Below are 17,843 nucleotides of genomic sequence, written 5' to 3' on the forward strand. Positions count from 1 at the left end.
GGGGGGGGGCGGGGGGAGAGAGAAGGAGGCTGTACAAAAGGAAAACAAACACTCAGATTCTCTTCACAAGTTCTTGGCCAAGTTGCATGAATTCTACAAAGTGGGTCTTCTATTGTATGTATATCAAAAGTTAAGGTACTATAAAAACAGTTTACTGGGCATGGCTACACATCACTTTACGGCGATGATGTTATTGCACCGTGCTTCAGTACTTCCTTTTGCATGTACTAAAACATGGTGCAGTAACTACCCATATCACACCATACAGGTGCTGCACATTTAAGACTTCCCCGCTGTGTCACTGTAGTGGTGCGCTATAAGCAAGGAGTGCGCCATTATGGTGTCGTAGCTAGCGATCATAAGTAGACCCGAGTAATTGCTACATTGCTGTAGCACGCCATATGGCGACCTAGCACAAAGAGCAGTGTGTAGACACACCCACTGAGTACTGAACTTCTAAGTGGAGGATAGGGGTACTTCTTTGGACTACAGAGATTACACAGCTCTTTTAAAGAAGATGAACATGTTCAAGAGACTCAAGGTTAGCATTTAAGATTAAGACCACTTCCAATGCAAGCTGGTTAAAGAGTCAAGTAGCCATTCTAGCAGATTTAAGACTTACAAGAAAATATGAGAGCTCTAAGGATCAAAAGGGTGGCCCATCCATTCTTAAAACTTGTATAATGGTGCAGCAGAAGTTGACCAAAGGTTAGGATCTCTTTAGGCAAATTATTATGGGTATCTAGACTTAGTTCATTCAGAATTGATGCATTTTAACTTTTGTGCAAAAACTACTGCAAGTTTCAGCACAAGTACTCCATAAACACACTTTCGGGCAGCACGTTTGTACCTACTTACATATAGTATGAACTATACAAGATATTAGTCCAAAACCAAAAAGCTCATGATTTACCATACAGATCACTGGGTTCGGCCCCCAGCAGAATCAACAGCATTTCAAGCCATGGTGACCACCCCCTGGTGAGCACTGCTTCAGAGACCTCCCACAAAGAACCCACATGCTAATTAGTACCCCCACCCACAACTGGAACCAAGTGGTCTTGTCATGAGTTCTGGGATCCTACAAAAATTTATAGGTAGATGGAGGTACAGGGCTACCTGATCCAGCTCCACCTCAGAGTGCAGGGCCACACTAAATCACATGTGATGGGGGCTGGGGGGGAAAGAGGCAACAGAGGCTCTTGTCTACATAGATTTTTGGTGAGATCTGCTAAACATTTAAGGCTGGTGAAGAAACAGGAATCATTAGAAACAGGAGGAAAAACTGTGCTGCTCAGCTGAGGGAGTGAAGAGGAAGTCAAAATGTATTTGACTTAGTAGTTCACCGTGACTTGAAAAAGCATCGGCCCCAAGAGGGACTCAGTACAATAGGCACTGTATCTTATTCGAGTGGACTGCACTGACCTAGACTTGTGGTAGGTTCCCATCAGGCTCTTGGCCTTTTCGGCCAAGATCAAATGCCGCCGGACCGGACCCAGAGGGGACCGCCTGAACCACCCCGCTCTGCACCAGCTGGACCTTCGCTTCTGAGAGGATTCTTCAACCATGGACAACCCCGCTCCACCCGAAAAGGACCCCCACAATGAGACTCTATGTGGACTGAGACACTTCCTTCAAACCACTTCCTCCACCATTGCGGACCATTGTAACGGGTTTGTGTGTATCCCTCTCCTTTCTCTCTCAGGGTCGGGAACCCTCTCCCTCCCCTTCCCCCCCCAGGCTTAGATGGCTAACATTGTATCTCCTGTAACCTAGTTGCATTCCCCTCCTCACCCCCATCCCTCGATTGTTAGTCCGTCGCTCGGGCAATCTGTATTTCCCTACTGGCTTTGTCATCTTTTTTGGATTCCCAATCCTAAACATTTACTAATAAAAGTCAATCTGTTTTTTTGGCACCAAGGGGATGGTGTCAGGTCTGGCTGCAGCCCTCCCTGTGCTGACCTGCTAGTACAGACAAGAGTGCCCTCTCCAGGGAAATGGCACTGGGCCTGGAGGTACTGGGGGGATTTTTGCAGTTTTTTTTCAAAGGGCCACACACAAAAATGGTTTCCATCAGTATGTTGCCTAGTATGGGCCATGTGTTCTACAAGGATACTCAGTGTGGGCTGTACTTAAACAACATCATAGCTGGTTTCCATTACTTAAACTGTTGTCAGAGGCAGCATGTGCTAATGATAGGTAATGTATTTAATGAGGTTTACTTGTATGCAACTATAAGACAAGGGACTCCCCCTCCCCCCAGCTATTGGAGGGGGGAAACCCTGGTTTTATAATTTGAATAAATATGGTATTCCATCCCCTTAAAAAAAAAAAAAGAAACCTTATGAAGGAAAACCAAGTAGTGAAACAATGAGTCGGTACAACATGCCTGCTAATCATTCAAGTTTTTAAATCAGTGAAACTACAATTGACAAGGGCTGTAGTTAGAAACTTATGAGTATTTTATGGTAATATAGGTTCTCTCTCAGACTGAATGAAAGTCTTACTTGCAGATTAAATTAGTTTCGCAAGTCACTACAAGCATTTTTCAGATAGAAAATACCAGAGTATGTAAATAATCAGACAGAGAAAAGAATAACATTTACTTACAAGTCAAGATTATCTAACAAGGACTTGCAGACCGTGTCCAAATATCCCGTTTCTATTGCATTATGGGAAACATCAAACACGAAGAGGTACACAGGAGGCTGAGGAGGACGTAGCTAAAGAAACAAGAGACTTTATTTTCAGCATGACTGCCTGGATTTTTATTAATTACTCAGTACATCTATATTGCATCACTTAGAACTGCTTTCAGAGAACAACTCACAAAATGACTCCTATTGTGGAATAATAGCCATTATAGTAATGATGGTATAAAACAGTAAAGTAAGAAAATATTCACAGAAGAATAAACATGGCACCAATTCTCACCGCTGCCAAAGTGAAACTGTCAGATCAAGTCTTCCCTGAAATCTGTATTTTAAAAACTACGTTTTACAATGTACAATATCAATCAAAATACTGACATGCAATTTCAAGGATCCCGAGAGATTTTTTTTAACAAGCTTTCCACTGCATGAAGTATTAAACAACTTTTTCAAAGATGCACTTGATTTTTTTTTTTTTTAAATGCTTTTTTGTCCAAATCTACTCCAAATTCATAGATTATAATTTTCCAAAGCATTTTTGTCAACTAAGATTTAAGAGAAAATGTAGATACAACAGACTGGCATTGTAAAAGTTTAACATACTGGCTAATACTTAAGGAACAGATCCTTCAACTCTCACCCAGTCAAACAGGATCACTCAAGTCCAAGGACTTCTCAGTTGACCAAGGGCAGAGTCAGGCTCTTTGTCTATAGAGTCCACTAATTATGAAGGAATGAAGCATCTTTGAGTTTATATGGTATTTAAGTTACACAGTGATGCCTAAGACTTCTATTTACCAATCCAACAAGATAAAGTGTTAACATGAAGCAGAAAATAAATTTACCATTTGGAAAATGGATCCAGTGAATTTAAGATTCTTTGCTTTAAGGAACAGGCATGTGAACAGAAAGTTGGGTCAAGGTCTCAAGTCATGGGTTTTCAGTCAGAGGAAGGTCGTTACAATCTCTCTTTAAAGGGACTAGGATCCCCAAACTTTCACATCACAAAGTCAACTTGGTTCAAATTCAGAACTGCAGCTCCAAGCAAAGCCCACTGCTGCCTATAGCTAGATGCAGCAAAGGGCAAACAATTAACTGCAGCTGCACTGTTGGCAGGCACAGCAAATAATTTCTAGTCATCTACGAAATGTAAGTGCAGACACAATAAAACATGCTATTATGCTAAAGCAATGGCTCTCAACCTTCTCAGGTTCATGACACCCCACCTCCACTTTTTTTGAATGTGGTGGCACCTCCAGCTGAGAACCACTGCTGGTGCTGCCTCAGTTTACCCAGCACTTCTCAGCCAAGTTCTTTTGCCTTCAGATGAACCTGCCCCACATACCTACTGCACAGCCAGCCCTGGAAGGGCAGTGCCACATGTGCACACTCCCCCTGCATTAGGGCTCTTTAATCAGCCTAAAGCAGGCAGGAGCTGCTTTGTGCTGCATAGGCCTTCCTGGTCCAGTTTCCCCTGCTACACTCCTTCTGAAAACAGAAGTGGACAAGACAGTTCCACCTGCACTTATTTCCAATAGAAGCATAGGGGGCACCAAACCAGAAAGTATTGCCTAGAACAAGGCTGCCTCCTTTAGGCTGATTAGAAAGCCCTAACATGGGGGAAGCATGCAGATGAAGTTTATCTGGCTGCTGCAGCAGCCTGGTTGTGATCCACCGTTCTAAAGATTACATTAAGAAAATGTTTTGTTGAAGTTGCTGTACATCAGTGTAAGGAAATACAGCTTCATGGACGCACAGGACAATGGTTAGAAAGAAGTGAGCCTCGGATTTAAGTATGGAACATGGACCTCTATCACTAAAGCCAGTTGAGACAGCAGGCTAAGACTCCCAAACAAAAGAGCCACTAGGGAAAATGAGTAGATAGAACAGCTCAGCTGAGTACACCGACTCTTTCTTGGGATCAGCAAGTGCCATAAGAGATATCTCCAACAACTGTGATGGTAAGACTGCAGACTGCCTGAAGAAGCCCATCTTAAGAATTCTCAGATGGACTCCGAGAGACGGGGACCATCTAACAAACGACCAGCAGAGCATCCATCACAATGGGGCATTTTTCAGACTTAGGCAGCTGGAGAGTGAAACTGAGTAACAATGAAAAACCTCACCATGTATTCAGAAGGAGCCATGAACTCAATAGTAGCATTTTGAACTTCAGGTCTTTTATGAGGTTCTCCATAGACCCTTGTCACAGGATTGTACATGAATTCTTCAGGAACTATACGAAATAGAAGTTTATCATATTACAATTCTCATACTAACATACACTGACAGAGCAGACCTGATATAATCACAATGTGTCCAAAATGGAATACAGCATAAGAATTAGTTCCATGGCTACAACATAGGGCAGTGCATTTCTACAGTAATACTCCACACTGGGAGTACCGCTTCCAATGCAAGAGGTCTCTGTATGTATGACCAGTTCTTGATCTAGGAGACTGCCCATATTATGCAGCCCAACCACTTAGTATCATCCCAGGAGACCGGTATAGTAGCAGACCACAAAAGGTCAGGATTAGTGTACCTCTGGGGCAATACATGTTCAAGCATGCAGCTGTTTTAAAACCTACCATCATTCACTCTGTAACACAAGTTGCACTTCCATCTCCTTTGGTCTAGAAAGCTCACAAAGGGGTTAATGTATGTTCGGCACGAACGGCATCTCACAATTGTACTTGAGGTGACCACAGGCAATTGCTGGAATAGAAAAACTCCGTTTAGAAACCCAGAAGGTAGGTGTTTGTGATATTATCTGTGATAGCAATATTAACTCTGCTGGGCTTCTGAGCTAGCCAGTTTTGGTGTGAGCTCACTTAGGAACCAGAATATACTACTGATCAACATGGCACCCTTAAAACTGATACCTAGAAAGGCTGGTCTTATGCAGGTACTAACCTGGTTGATTTTAGGTTTCTTTGTCAAAACAACTACAAACCTTTCGCAGTGTCTAGCTTTGTGTTTTTAATTCATTTGAAAGACAAAACTCAGCACTTCAGAAACAGACATTACATTTAAACTCAACTGTGAAAGTAACAGGCCCTGGCACTTGAGTCTTTCCTGCCCAAGTGCAGGGGGGCTGGACCCAGTGATCTCATGAAGTCCCTTCCAGCCCCGAACTTTTTCAAATCTATAAAATATACCTTTAAGGGTATCTGAGGACATTCAAGCCCAGGCTTTCAAACTTAGTTAAGTAGGGCTTAGATGGTTTGAATATAGGAAATCAATGGCTATAGCTGTGATGTTATGACAAGACAGAACTACTGAAGCCATACCAACAACAAAATACAATGCCTTTAATTACAGCTTGAGTACCGTGCTCCCTCTGGGATTTGAGCAATTTATGGATGAGGATAGGTCATGTAACATTGGGATGCAGGTCCTCAGTCTCTCTTTCTTTCACAACTAAAGAGCAACTCATGTGGAATAGAAACAACATGACTGGCCAGTTAAAGTTTTCAGTTACTGAGGAGAATTATATTTTCCCAGGCCACCACTACCTGAAACACAGCCATTTCCTAGCGTTAGAATTTTGCACTTTAGCATAGGTACAGCTAACACAACAGTATTTAAACTTTGAATGTTTCATCATACCGACAAGTCTTTGAAAGGATGAAGCAGAAGCCCCAAAGGAAGTTTGGCTTTATTCAATAAGGCCTGAGTTTGAGGAATGTTAGTCAGGGTACATCGGAACAACCTACACGAAGGACAAAGGGTTATTTTCAGAGGCGTTCAGCGAGAATGAAATGGTGATTTTAATTTTAGTACAGTGCATCTTTTATAGTTTCTTTTCAGTCTGAAGACAGTGAATTGCTACTTCCAAATAAAATACCCTTGTTCCAATACCATGCCACCTTCACTACACCTTCAACCTGAACTCTTTTGATCTAAGTATAGCACTCACAGGCACCTAAATTTTCTTCAGTATTACAGTATAGTTTGTATGTATCCATGTCACTCAAGACTTGAATAGAATTTGCTCCAGAGCAAGTGAAAACTAGGCTAAGTGTAACGTTCTGAATTCCAACTGACCTGAAGAACAATCTTGTTTTAAAAAAAAACCAAAGAGTTAAGTGATTCTACCTGTTGGAAGAAAACTACTGAAACATTTTAAAAAGTTAACTTCAACCAACAGAAAGCAACCCAAACTACACCTAGACGGCAAAGGCTGCGTTTTTACAAGACTTCGACATCCTACAACTTCCAAGGACTGTGGTGCTTCAGGGCATTGAGCTCTTTTAAAAATATGGCTCCAAGTTTGTATCTTGTATCTTCTGAAAAGGATTCCAAGGTCAATTTTACACCAGTGATAACAAATCTTTACAGCTAATGAAGAACAATTGTACAGGCGCATCTGGCAATACCCATCATGGTTCTTGCAACTAGATTATTTTAGCAACAATCTCGCCAGCCATTTTTCTTTATTTAAGGTCTTCTATCAGTAGATGTCTTTTGGTGCACCTTATTTAAATGACTGAATTTCTATCTTTACACCTGATTGGGATCCATTCTACTGATTACTTATTGTCTTTTAAAATAAATAATTAACTAACTAATTCTGTCTTTCTTTAGGTTTCTGTATCACATGCATCAAAGAGCTTTACAAACAACAGTCTTTTGTCCATGTTCCCCTGTGGTGAAACTCCACTTGCTGCATACAAAAATACACATTTTCTACTGTTTACTGCTATAGCTGTTTTTTTTTGGAAATCACTTTAACAGCCATGTCTCTTGGCAGGTAAGCATCTAGTCATTATCCTCAGAATGGAAGGGCCTACATACTTGAAAGTACTGATGGTTGTTTACTAGTTACGCTGGGATTAGATGTTACTGAATTGATCCATGTACCAAAGTTAGCCAAGGAAAAATTTCAGCTGTCTGTGCTAGAGAATGCATTACAGTCAAGGGTACCTCTGGCTGTTTTACAAGTGGAGATGAGGTCACTAAAGTAGAGAAGTTATCCAATTAATCCCATAAAATGTATTTTTTGTTTTCTGACAAAGCTAGTACAAATGGAGATAACTTCTAAACCCTGCATTCCGAACCCTTCCTGAAGAAGAGGCCTGAGTAAAACAGTATTTTGTACAAACAACAATTAGATTTTGAAAGTAAGTTGTAAGACCTTCCAGCATCCCCAGCAGGTTCTTTTTTAAGATAAGAAAGGGACCTTTCTTCCTCTTGATTTAGCCTGTCATCATTTTCACTCTCTGACAACAGTAAAGGCTACAGAGTTGTATTTTACCCTCGCAGCAACTCAACAGCAGAGCAGTTGTTTTAAAGTAGCAGTATTATTACAAAGGCAATAAAAGGATAGCTTTAGGACAAGAATGAGTCTAGAGTACTGATAACTGGTAGGCAACTGGATCAGTTAAAGTTTTCTACCCTTGTCTGTTTTCCACACACACACACCCCTATCTGGCTTAAGCTACTGTCCACTTTCCTTATTTTAAAAAAAAAAAAAAAAAAAAATTACACTACTACTAAAATAGTTCCTGACAGTTACCAAAAAACCTAAAGTAAATTTTCTCATGAAGGAGTTTTATGTTGATTTTATGCACCAAGGAGTTTTTTTTAAAAAAGATGTTCACATTTCCATTCATTTTGAAAAATGATAGCTAATGAGAAACCTTACTCTGGATTACAGTTGAGTTTCTGGATGTCTTCACGTAAGTTCGGAATAGGAGCCTGCAAAGGGGCTGTGGGAAGAATATTCCTTTCCTGAAGAAGATTGACAAGTCTTACTCCTTCTGGTTGCAGACTTAAGCTACTCATAGATGCAGCCAGGTGATTTGTGCCCAAGGCAGGCTAAGTAAAACAAAAGTTCAGAAGTTAATTAAGCTTATCCAGATGATGCACCAAAATCAGTTTGCAAAGCAAGCAAAATACTTCCCCTTCACATTTTATGATGAAGACGTTACTTGGATCCAATACTGCAATGTTTTTGGACATTTTGGTGCTTAAACTTGGTTTTGTCAATTGTTAGACAGCAACCTAAATATTAGAGCACAGAGAACAAATCTAGGGTGCTACCTAGGAGTCCTTGGAACACACAAATACAGGGAGGTGGAGCAAGAACAAATAGCAGTTTATTTTTCCTGACAGTAAGCAGGCCCAGGGGATGAAATTACCTGGGCACAAAATCATGAAGTTTACCCTCCATATTTAACTATTTGCTATATAAACCTACTGAACTGACCTCCTTCCTGCCACACTATAGCTATTCAGTTCATACACCCAGAAATAGGAGGCGGCGGCTGTATTGGCAGCTGAGAGAGGTGGCATTTCTAGGTATCCTGCCTGGGCTGGAATACCATCCTTGCCACACCAGGACTTCTATCCTTAGCAGGTATGAAGTATTATTGGGTGGGTCCTTCCTAATCACTCAGCTCTTAAGACCCTGTGCATTTCTGCGGCTGTAGGAATCCTAGCAGTCATGTTCCACTTTAGGCCTCACTCACATTGCTTCAGACCCTTTCTACCACTGTAGCTTGGAAGCCACATAGCCTGCCAAGTTACCGCGACTGACACTATATAATGCTGTATAACCCCACCGCCTACACTGAGGGACCCTTGCTGTATAGGCTGGGTCTAACGCGTTGCACAGTACAAGAGTTCCTAACAGTACGTCTTATTTAAACACATTACTATAAAAGCTGAGAAACAAGGATATATGTGAGCACAACATTTTAAAACGAGGCAAAATGACTCTAGCACAATTTCTAATCCAAACTACTTGTATTCGAATGCCTCCTGCATGTATATATATATATTGGACAAACAGGGGCAAGTGGTAATTAAAACTGGAACACTAACTCTAGGCAGATTAGTAAAGTCCAAAACAAAGGAGATCTGGAAGACAAGCAGGCAGGAGAGAAATTCAGCTGCAGCAAGAGATGGAGTTCTGTTCCATTTTGAACATTTGGAGAAAAAAATTGAAGTATGAAGAACAATGAATGGCAATAGCAGGTTGGAGAAAAATCAGTGAATGGAACAAAGAAAACATGCTCCATACAGTTGGAAAAAAAAAAAAAAATATTTTGGCAGCAGTTTGTTTCCTTCGATCAATCCAAGCGAGTCTAATTGGAAAGCTGTCAGCTTGCTTCCCCTGTTGCTGTTGCACATCAAGATGTAAAACAGAATTTCTTCCCATCCAGGCCTGAGATCTCAACATGTACACGTTCAGGCCTCAAGCCTGCAAACTGAACTGCAGTCAGACCCTGGTACACACACAGATCCTAATTAGGTCTATAAGGCAGCAGTCTACCAGCACAGATCAGTTGAGATGACAGGGTCAATAACAAGAGGCAAGAATGGCAGAGATGACTTACCTGATGGAATGATTGCGGCCCATCTGGATATTGCATGGGTGGGGGCTGCATTCCTGGCGCTCCAGGTGAAGTATTTTGGTAGCCTGGTGGCAAGCTGGGATAAGAATACCCAACACTCCTACCCATTTTAAGATTCTGCGAAGCAGGAGAAGGATGCGTGCTTGCTAGAGGTGAAGAAAATTGTAATATTCAAATTAATTTGTCCAAGAAATCCAGTTAGATCAATACATTAAAAAAAAAAACAAAACAAAACACAAGTCATCAGCTGAAGTGCTATTATGTCAATGTTGGGTGCCTGTAGACTTGCCTGGAAGCTGCTTTGACGTGCTGTAATTACAGCACATTAGAGGAAACTTGATTTATTGAGTCTGCTGGAGCATCCCAGCTAGCACACTCCAGCCAGCCTCCACGTCCTGTGTGCCAGAGCAGTTGATGAGTTTTAGTTAAAGTGCCCCCACTGCCATTTTGAAGCATGAGGACACTGATACACAAGATGCTGCAGGCACTTTAATTAGAGCAGTTCCAATTAAAGCCCCCTCCCCCCGTACAGAACACATGTAAAAATGCCCATTCTGATCAGGTACCTATTGAAAAAATACTGGTAAGATTGCTCTACTTTTCCATCTGAGTATTTCATATGTTACACTATTTAAAGAATAAAAAGGAATCATGCTTCCAATATTATATTGCTTTCTTCAAAATACTTTAAGTAAGGCTTACATTTCTCAGGGGAAGACAGCCACCTCTTGAAAAAGTGCTTTAAAAATTTAAATTCCTCAAGATTAAAAATATCTAATTAGAATATCTTACCCATGAAGCCTCCCCCTTCTATTGCATCATAACTATTTTGGACCAAAGATCCATCACCGGTAGCTGATGTGGCATCACCTACAAAAAATATTGAAAAATGAGGGCTTAAATTCAGAAAGAGCTGCTGTTACTTATTGGAAGTTTAACATCACACACTGATTTTAATACAACTGTGACCAGTTGGAGAACATTTCTCTCTGGAAGAAAATTCTAATGCTTAATTCCCCCCCCCAAACATATACACACACTGACAGCAGATCACCTAGCGAAATAGAAAAAATCCTTATGAATCACCTTGGAAGTCATGCACAGTAGAAAGAAAGTGGTAATCTCAGTTCTGGCACTGGAGTCATTTCTCTGTTCGAACCACTGAATCCCTTAAGTCAGCAACCCTGCTGGGAATCCCTCAGAAAAACCCCAGAACTCACATAAGGAATGAGAGAAACAAGTCCTGGGACAGCCATAATGAGATAAAACGCAAAACAAGAAAGTTGTTTCTATATTTATGAAGAGGTAAACCAATTTTAATACTGGAAGGATTTACGAAAATAAAACAAATTCCACCCATCAAGTGCTTTTAATAGGGAAAGAGAAAAAAAAGTTTGAGAACATTAAACCCTCAGGCCTGAAGTCCAGAACCAATACAGACTTCAGCTGGCAAAACTGCCTTGATCGATAAATAGCAAACATGAGAAATCAACCGTACAATTTTTCACTTCACGCAGTGCTCCTGTTAGGTCCAGTCAGATGCCACGGGATAGCTACTTGAGGAACAAAGCTACTTAGTGTTAAAGCTTCTGCTAAAACTTCATGACTAACCTACTTTAAGGCAAAAAATGCTTTCCAATTCTAGATTCCCTGCATCTATTACTTAAACATGTGTCAAACGCACTGTGAACTGAGAGGTCTATCTTTACCTTAAGTTGCCATATTTACTTGAATCCAAGATGAAGCTTTCAATCCCATTTAACTTGGGGAGAGGAAAGAGTCCCACATCTTGGATTTGAGTATAAAGTGGTGGAGTGGAGGGTTGGGGGCCCACGCAGGGGGAATAGGCAGCTGCTGCCGCTCTGGCTCCAGCCCCAACATTGGGTCAGAGCCACAGCTGTTGCCTGCCCCACTGCCACTTTCCCCCACCCTGGTAATAGCTGATGCACTGTTACTGGGCCAGGCTGGGGCTGAAACAAAAGTGTGCTTCATGCCCTGGGCTGGCTGGAGGCTGCTAAAGCAAAGGTAAAAAGGTGAGTGAGCAGGAGCCCAAAAGCAGCAGGACAGGTGAGGGGTGGGGGGCAGGCTACTTGAATCCCAATCCCCACTGCCTAACTCCCAGCTGCATGGGGGGGACAAGGGGAGGGGGGGAACAACATATTCAGGGTGACTCTCCAATATTTAGATTCTATACATGGAAAATTATAACAAATTTATCAAATTTTCCATATATAGAGTTTAACTATTTGGGGGTTGTTTTAGATTCAGAGTCATCTTGGGTTTGGGTAAACATAATACTAAGGAATCAGATGTTAAGAAAGAAACTTAATCCATTTAAAGGAATACTTTATCTTTGAGAAGTTATTTTGGGAACTCGCATCATAAGAAGTAATGTCTGTTACAAGCTATAGAAGTTTTCCCCTTCCCCCACAAATAATTAATCTCTTTTCACTAAACTGAATATTTTGGTTGAAACTTGCAGTTAACATGGCTTTGCATTTACATCTTCACTTGTACACCGGTTCAGCATTGGATTATTTAAATGCACAGTTGGAAGTTCGGTTAAGTTGTCCACCCCCTGCAGACTTTGATGGAACTAAGCATATCTAATCATCACCACCCAGAGTGCACTGATCATCTGAACAGATTTTGGATATTAGGTTAGCTCTGCAAAGATTCCACCTTGCTATGCAGTGCAGCAAAATGTCAGATTGCTCCTCTACGCCAGAGAGAGGTTTTGCATGTTTGGTGTTATTTCTGGGAAGCCCACTGGGGCTTAGACACTCCACTTGGAAATACTTAATCAAAAGCTCTCACTCAATAGTAATGATTTACTTCTGCTAGAAGAAGAAAACCTCTCTCTCCATCCCGCTCTATAGATGGAGCGTTACTGACATCAGCTCAGCATCTCCAACATTCACGAACTGCTCAAGAATAAATAATGGTCAAGACTATGAAAAAGAGTGGAAAAAGAAGGAAGGGAGCATCTGAAGACTCATTACTCCACGCTAATATAGAGAATAAATCAGTGCCTTCATACCACCAGAACGTTGGTGATCGGACATCTGAGCGCCATGTCCCAAGAAGAAAGCATTCTGGGGCTAGTTTTGAGACGACTTTAGTGTGATACTAAGTACCAAGAGTCCTCTTTTCAAATGCTTCTTATTAGGGAATAAATTAGCTTTACTGTGTGCTGAGTTTGGAATATCATAGTAAAAGCAACTTTGTCAAGGCAAAGAAACTGCTGCCAGTACTCTGCTGGTTGGAAACAAGGACACCAACACAGGTGCTTTGGAATATCCTTTTTAGATATTCAAAATTAGAAGTTCTCGCTGGCATCAGGATTCCCTGGAAAAAGCTACCTTTATAGTACAGTGCCACCCAGCTAGCATAAATGAAGACAATCAACTTTGTGGATTTTGGTTTCACACTAAACTACTTGATTCAAAAACAACGATCAGTGCCATTACCACATGACCATCTCTAAAACGAACATGAACACAGTAAGTCTATCCATACAGAGCCGTGATGAGTGCTTAGACACAAAGGCATACTTGTGTGCTAGCCTTGGGGGTAAGAGCTAGTAAGTGTCAGTACTGCCATGTTCTTTGGATATGCGCAGGCCTTGACAGGTGACACATTTATTAACAGCATGTCACTTAACCACCTTCAGGTACTGGAAGGAAGTGGAGTACACGTTTCAAGCTTCATGGAAAAAAGTGAAACAAAACAGAGCTATTAAAATTTGGTATGGTGTTAACGTAACTCAGGTTCCCCCATAGAAGAGTCCTGTATAGGGCAGTCTCTACTGAATGCTAAACAATATCAGGATGTATATAAAAAGTTCTTATTCTAATCATACTAGCAAAACCAAAGAATTATTGATAGTGATAAAAGCAATATACTATTTTCATTGGGAGAACAGCAAGGGTGAATAACAACAAATCAAGGACTGTCATGTTTAAACCATTTACAAAGGGTTATTTTGACCACTCAGTTAATAACTTTTTTGCCGTTGCAGGCAAGAAGGCATATCATCTCCTCTCTCCCAATTTCCCTACTCTTTTTAGGGAAATATGTAACACATTAATGTCATTTCATTGTGTTATTTAAATTGCAGCACAGTATACTAAGAGGCAAGTTGCAACACCTGATAAATACAACACATCTGGAATAAGCTTGTTCCTCTAATGGGAAACATATCAGAAACTAGTATCTGGAAGATATTTTATTGACTTCTTTCAACTAAAAACATATATTAAATGAAAACTGAGGAAGGTGAAACCGCTTTCACCACCTTTGTTCAGAAAGTATTGGTGATGAACACATTCACAGGACTTTACTTTTTTTGTGATGTGAAGAGTGATGATAATTTTTAGCAAAATTGGGGGGGGGAGACGCACCTTATCCAGCACCTCAAAGTTTCAGTTCACAAAGTTCTTTCTAGAATTTCATTTTATATGTCCAATTATTTATTTTAAAAAAAATACAACAGACAGTTGACAGATTCCTTACCTTCCTGGTTTGTAGCTGAATTTAGCAGAGCCTGGGACACAGAGCTATTAGGTGGGCTTGTCATGGCTGCAGTAGGTCTTCCTAAGGGTGGCCCTCCAGATGGAGGGGATCCTAGGGGAGGTCTAGTAGGAGGGTATGTTGAAGGTAAAGGCTGGCTCACTGGTGGAGGAGCAGAACCTGGAGAAAGATGCATTTTCATGAATTATGGAATAACTGAAGTTATGGAAATGTACTGTGTTACAAAGCTGCAAAGGCCAAACTGTAAACATTATTCAATGAAAAAAGTGTCACACCAATTACAAACACTCCAAAATAAATATATAGCTCCATAGCTGTTGGCCTGCTCTTCTCCTGTTCCCTAATTAGTGGGCCTTTAGGGCCCCATGATTTATTTCCATTGCGGATCTTACTCTTGATGATTGTGAGCAAAGATAAGCATCACTCAAACTCTACTTCAGCAATAAGACAGTTCTATCAAGTCTTCATCAAGTAGTCAGAACTTCACACACTTCTGATGTAGGAAGATGCCACACCATTTTGCTGTGGTTAAGAAGGCGAAAGCCAATGATAAATTTTCTATTCCATGGTTATTTGGTGGAAAGTTTAAAAAAAAAAAAATTATGTATCCAGTTGCCTTCCCCACCCCAAATGTTTTACTCTAGCCTTACAGTTATTCTAGGATCACTTTCCCTCCCAACCCCCTTATTTCAGAGGGAGACCACTGAGCACATACAAATTAGTTAAATCTGAAAATGAACACCGTCTCCAGAAATCTCGTGTCAGTGTGTCACCATATCAGGTCTTCACCGTGGCCTGGCAGCACGCTGCCTTCTATTAAAAGTAACAGCATTCTGTTGTTCACTAATTATTTTAGCTACATGACATTAGGTTTCGTGTGGTCAACTCGACACAATTTTTTAAAATTATTCATCTACTTGCTTACTTACTTAATCTACAGTCCTGCAATTATACCTGCTGTTGTATCAGCAACAAACAATCAATCCATACAATTGACCTATCAACTGTATTGCTGTTATCTATAGTAAAGATTACTATTTTGTTTCTTTATCTATGCCATGACCTGAGATTGCTAATGCCAGATTTGGGTGGGAAATTTAACATTTGCTTCAGTTCACCTCCCCCACTCCTATAGGCAATAAGCTCCATTACACAAAGTTAATACTCAATGCGCTACTATTTTTTAAAAGTAAATACAAGAAAATTCAGGCAAAATTATTGTATTATAGCTCTGACTCTTTCAGTCATTCATTTGTATTCTGCAGCTGCACATAGAAGAGTCTATCACTATTTACTAGCATCTCTAAACAGACTTCTTAATTTTTGCCACCCACCAAGAACCACAAAAAATTCATGGACTCTTATAACCCAAAGCTCACATTCTGAAAACAGCTAAGCAATTAGCTGTGAACTTTTAGGAGGAGGAGTTAACACTCCAATACATTAGCCAAGCCGAGTTTAAATGTCATTCACAAGGAAATATCTGCTTTAACATTCCGGTTGTTTCAGGTCACAATTTTTGAAGTAGCAAAACGTGCAGTTTCTATTAACAGGGACATATGCTCGACAGGAGAGCACTTGATAATCAGAAAAAGGAGAGATTTATTTGAATTGGGTACAGGAAACCTGACAAAGACAGTGAACAAACTATGAAAGAAGCTTCTGTAATGTGCTCACAAACTAGTTAAAAGGCAGCTGCTTTTATACTACAAAACTTGATCACTTCTGTATGACATAGCACAAAGGAACTGTACTAGACCAACATGTTACTGAAAATTTATCACTTTTACAGCAAATTTTCTGCCTCTTATGACACTAGGTATGATCTACCTAGGTAATATTTATAAGAGCACAAGTTTTTGTGAATGCAAATTCACTTCAGACAGCACCTGATGAAGCGAACGTTAGAGGTGCACCAATACACTGGTCCATATCGTATCAGCACCGATAAAAGGGAAATTGACGTTATCGGCAATCAGCTTTTATTGGCCAATGTGGACGATGAAGTCGTTGATAAATGCTGTGTGCATGCGCACAGCCACAGCCTGCATGCAGCCAGCCCAGCAGCTTGGAGACCAGCGCCTGGCTAGCAAGTCTGTTGTGAGGGGGAGAGGCAGGGGGTGGGGGGAAAACACAGATTGAGGCCTTCCATGGGGAAAAAGGGAGCGGGGCTGGGGTAGGCACAGGCACTGGCCAGCTGGGGCAAGGCATGGGACAGAGCCCCGTGGCTCATCTGGGAGGCACAGATCCTGCCACTACGCACACCCCCAAGGAAGCCATATGCTCCCCAAACTGTGCAACGGGCAAGGGCAGGCTGCCACCAGAGCCAGGTTCTTCCCAGAGGTGGGGGATTAGGCCAGGGCTGGCCCATGCCTCTACTCCCTCCCCACTCCCCCCACCAATAGACTTACCAGCTAGATGCTGCTGTCCAAGCTGCCTGGCTCCATATCAGCAATCAGATCAGTATCAACCAATATGGATCGTTAATCATTGGCCGTCATTATCGGCCCAAAAAATCTTTATTGGTGCACTCTTAATGAACATGGGTTCACAAAAGCTTGTGCTCTCATAAACACCCACACACGTATATAAATATATATTTACGGACTAATTAAAATGAGACCCATTAAGTGCATACACCTATCAGACTAAACTAATATGGCTAACTACCTCTCACTTTTCTGGATATTAGTGAGTTGCTTGTGCTGGAGCAAAAACTCTACATTTTATGGTAAATAAACTTCCCATTCAACAACATGGAGGCCACTTCCATGTTGAACAGGAAGTTAGAAATTGGGACTGCAGTCTTACTGTTCCAGATACTGTACTTAATTTGCTTTATTAAAACTGTTGAAGACTCAATGTTATAGCATGCCACGAATTCATAGTGCCCTCCACGAATCAGTAAAAGAAAAATATTGCCGAAAAAAATTTAAATGTTTACCACTCGCTGGAGAACACCAGGAACTAGGTTGAAGACTGCCTGATGCACTTTCTTATAAAAAACTGTATGTGCTAATACGTGTTTTGACATCCATGCTGTGCTCAATGGTATCTCCCCGAGATGCGCTGTTCCTGCCTGAACAGATCATTTATGTTTAGCTAGGCACGTAACTGATTTGTAGCATCAACAATGCCAACGCAAGCTTTTACATGAAACACCCACACACCAGGTTTCTGTATATCAGTGACACAGAAAACTGCGGCTTTTTCTTCATAGTAAGTGCAGAGTTCAGTTTGCAACTTCCCACTGAGGGCCTTGTTTAGAAAGGGCTGTATGAAACTATTGAATGGA

General features: G+C 41.1%; 1 protein-coding gene across 1 annotated transcript in view; it reads right to left on the reverse strand.

Moving 5' to 3' along the window:
• SEC24A (SEC24 homolog A, COPII coat complex component) overlaps positions 1 to 17,843 on the reverse strand; it is a 48,587-nt gene that overhangs the window by 20,544 nt on the left and 10,200 nt on the right. The window contains exons 3-10 of the mRNA XM_019506274.1: positions 14,531 to 14,707; positions 10,808 to 10,885; positions 9,998 to 10,161; positions 8,302 to 8,474; positions 6,264 to 6,366; positions 5,243 to 5,369; positions 4,778 to 4,887; positions 2,611 to 2,723 (exon numbers count right to left, since the gene is read on the reverse strand). Coding sequence (XP_019361819.1) covers positions 2,611 to 2,723; positions 4,778 to 4,887; positions 5,243 to 5,369; positions 6,264 to 6,366; positions 8,302 to 8,474; positions 9,998 to 10,161; positions 10,808 to 10,885; positions 14,531 to 14,707 — 1,045 coding nt within the window. The remainder of the gene's footprint in view (positions 1 to 2,610; positions 2,724 to 4,777; positions 4,888 to 5,242; positions 5,370 to 6,263; positions 6,367 to 8,301; positions 8,475 to 9,997; positions 10,162 to 10,807; positions 10,886 to 14,530; positions 14,708 to 17,843) is intronic.

Source organism: Gavialis gangeticus, unplaced genomic scaffold, assembly GCF_001723915.1.
Source record: "Gavialis gangeticus isolate Ggan-Ray unplaced genomic scaffold, GavGan_comp1, whole genome shotgun sequence".
NCBI classification, from domain to species: domain Eukaryota; kingdom Metazoa; phylum Chordata; order Crocodylia; family Gavialidae; genus Gavialis; species Gavialis gangeticus.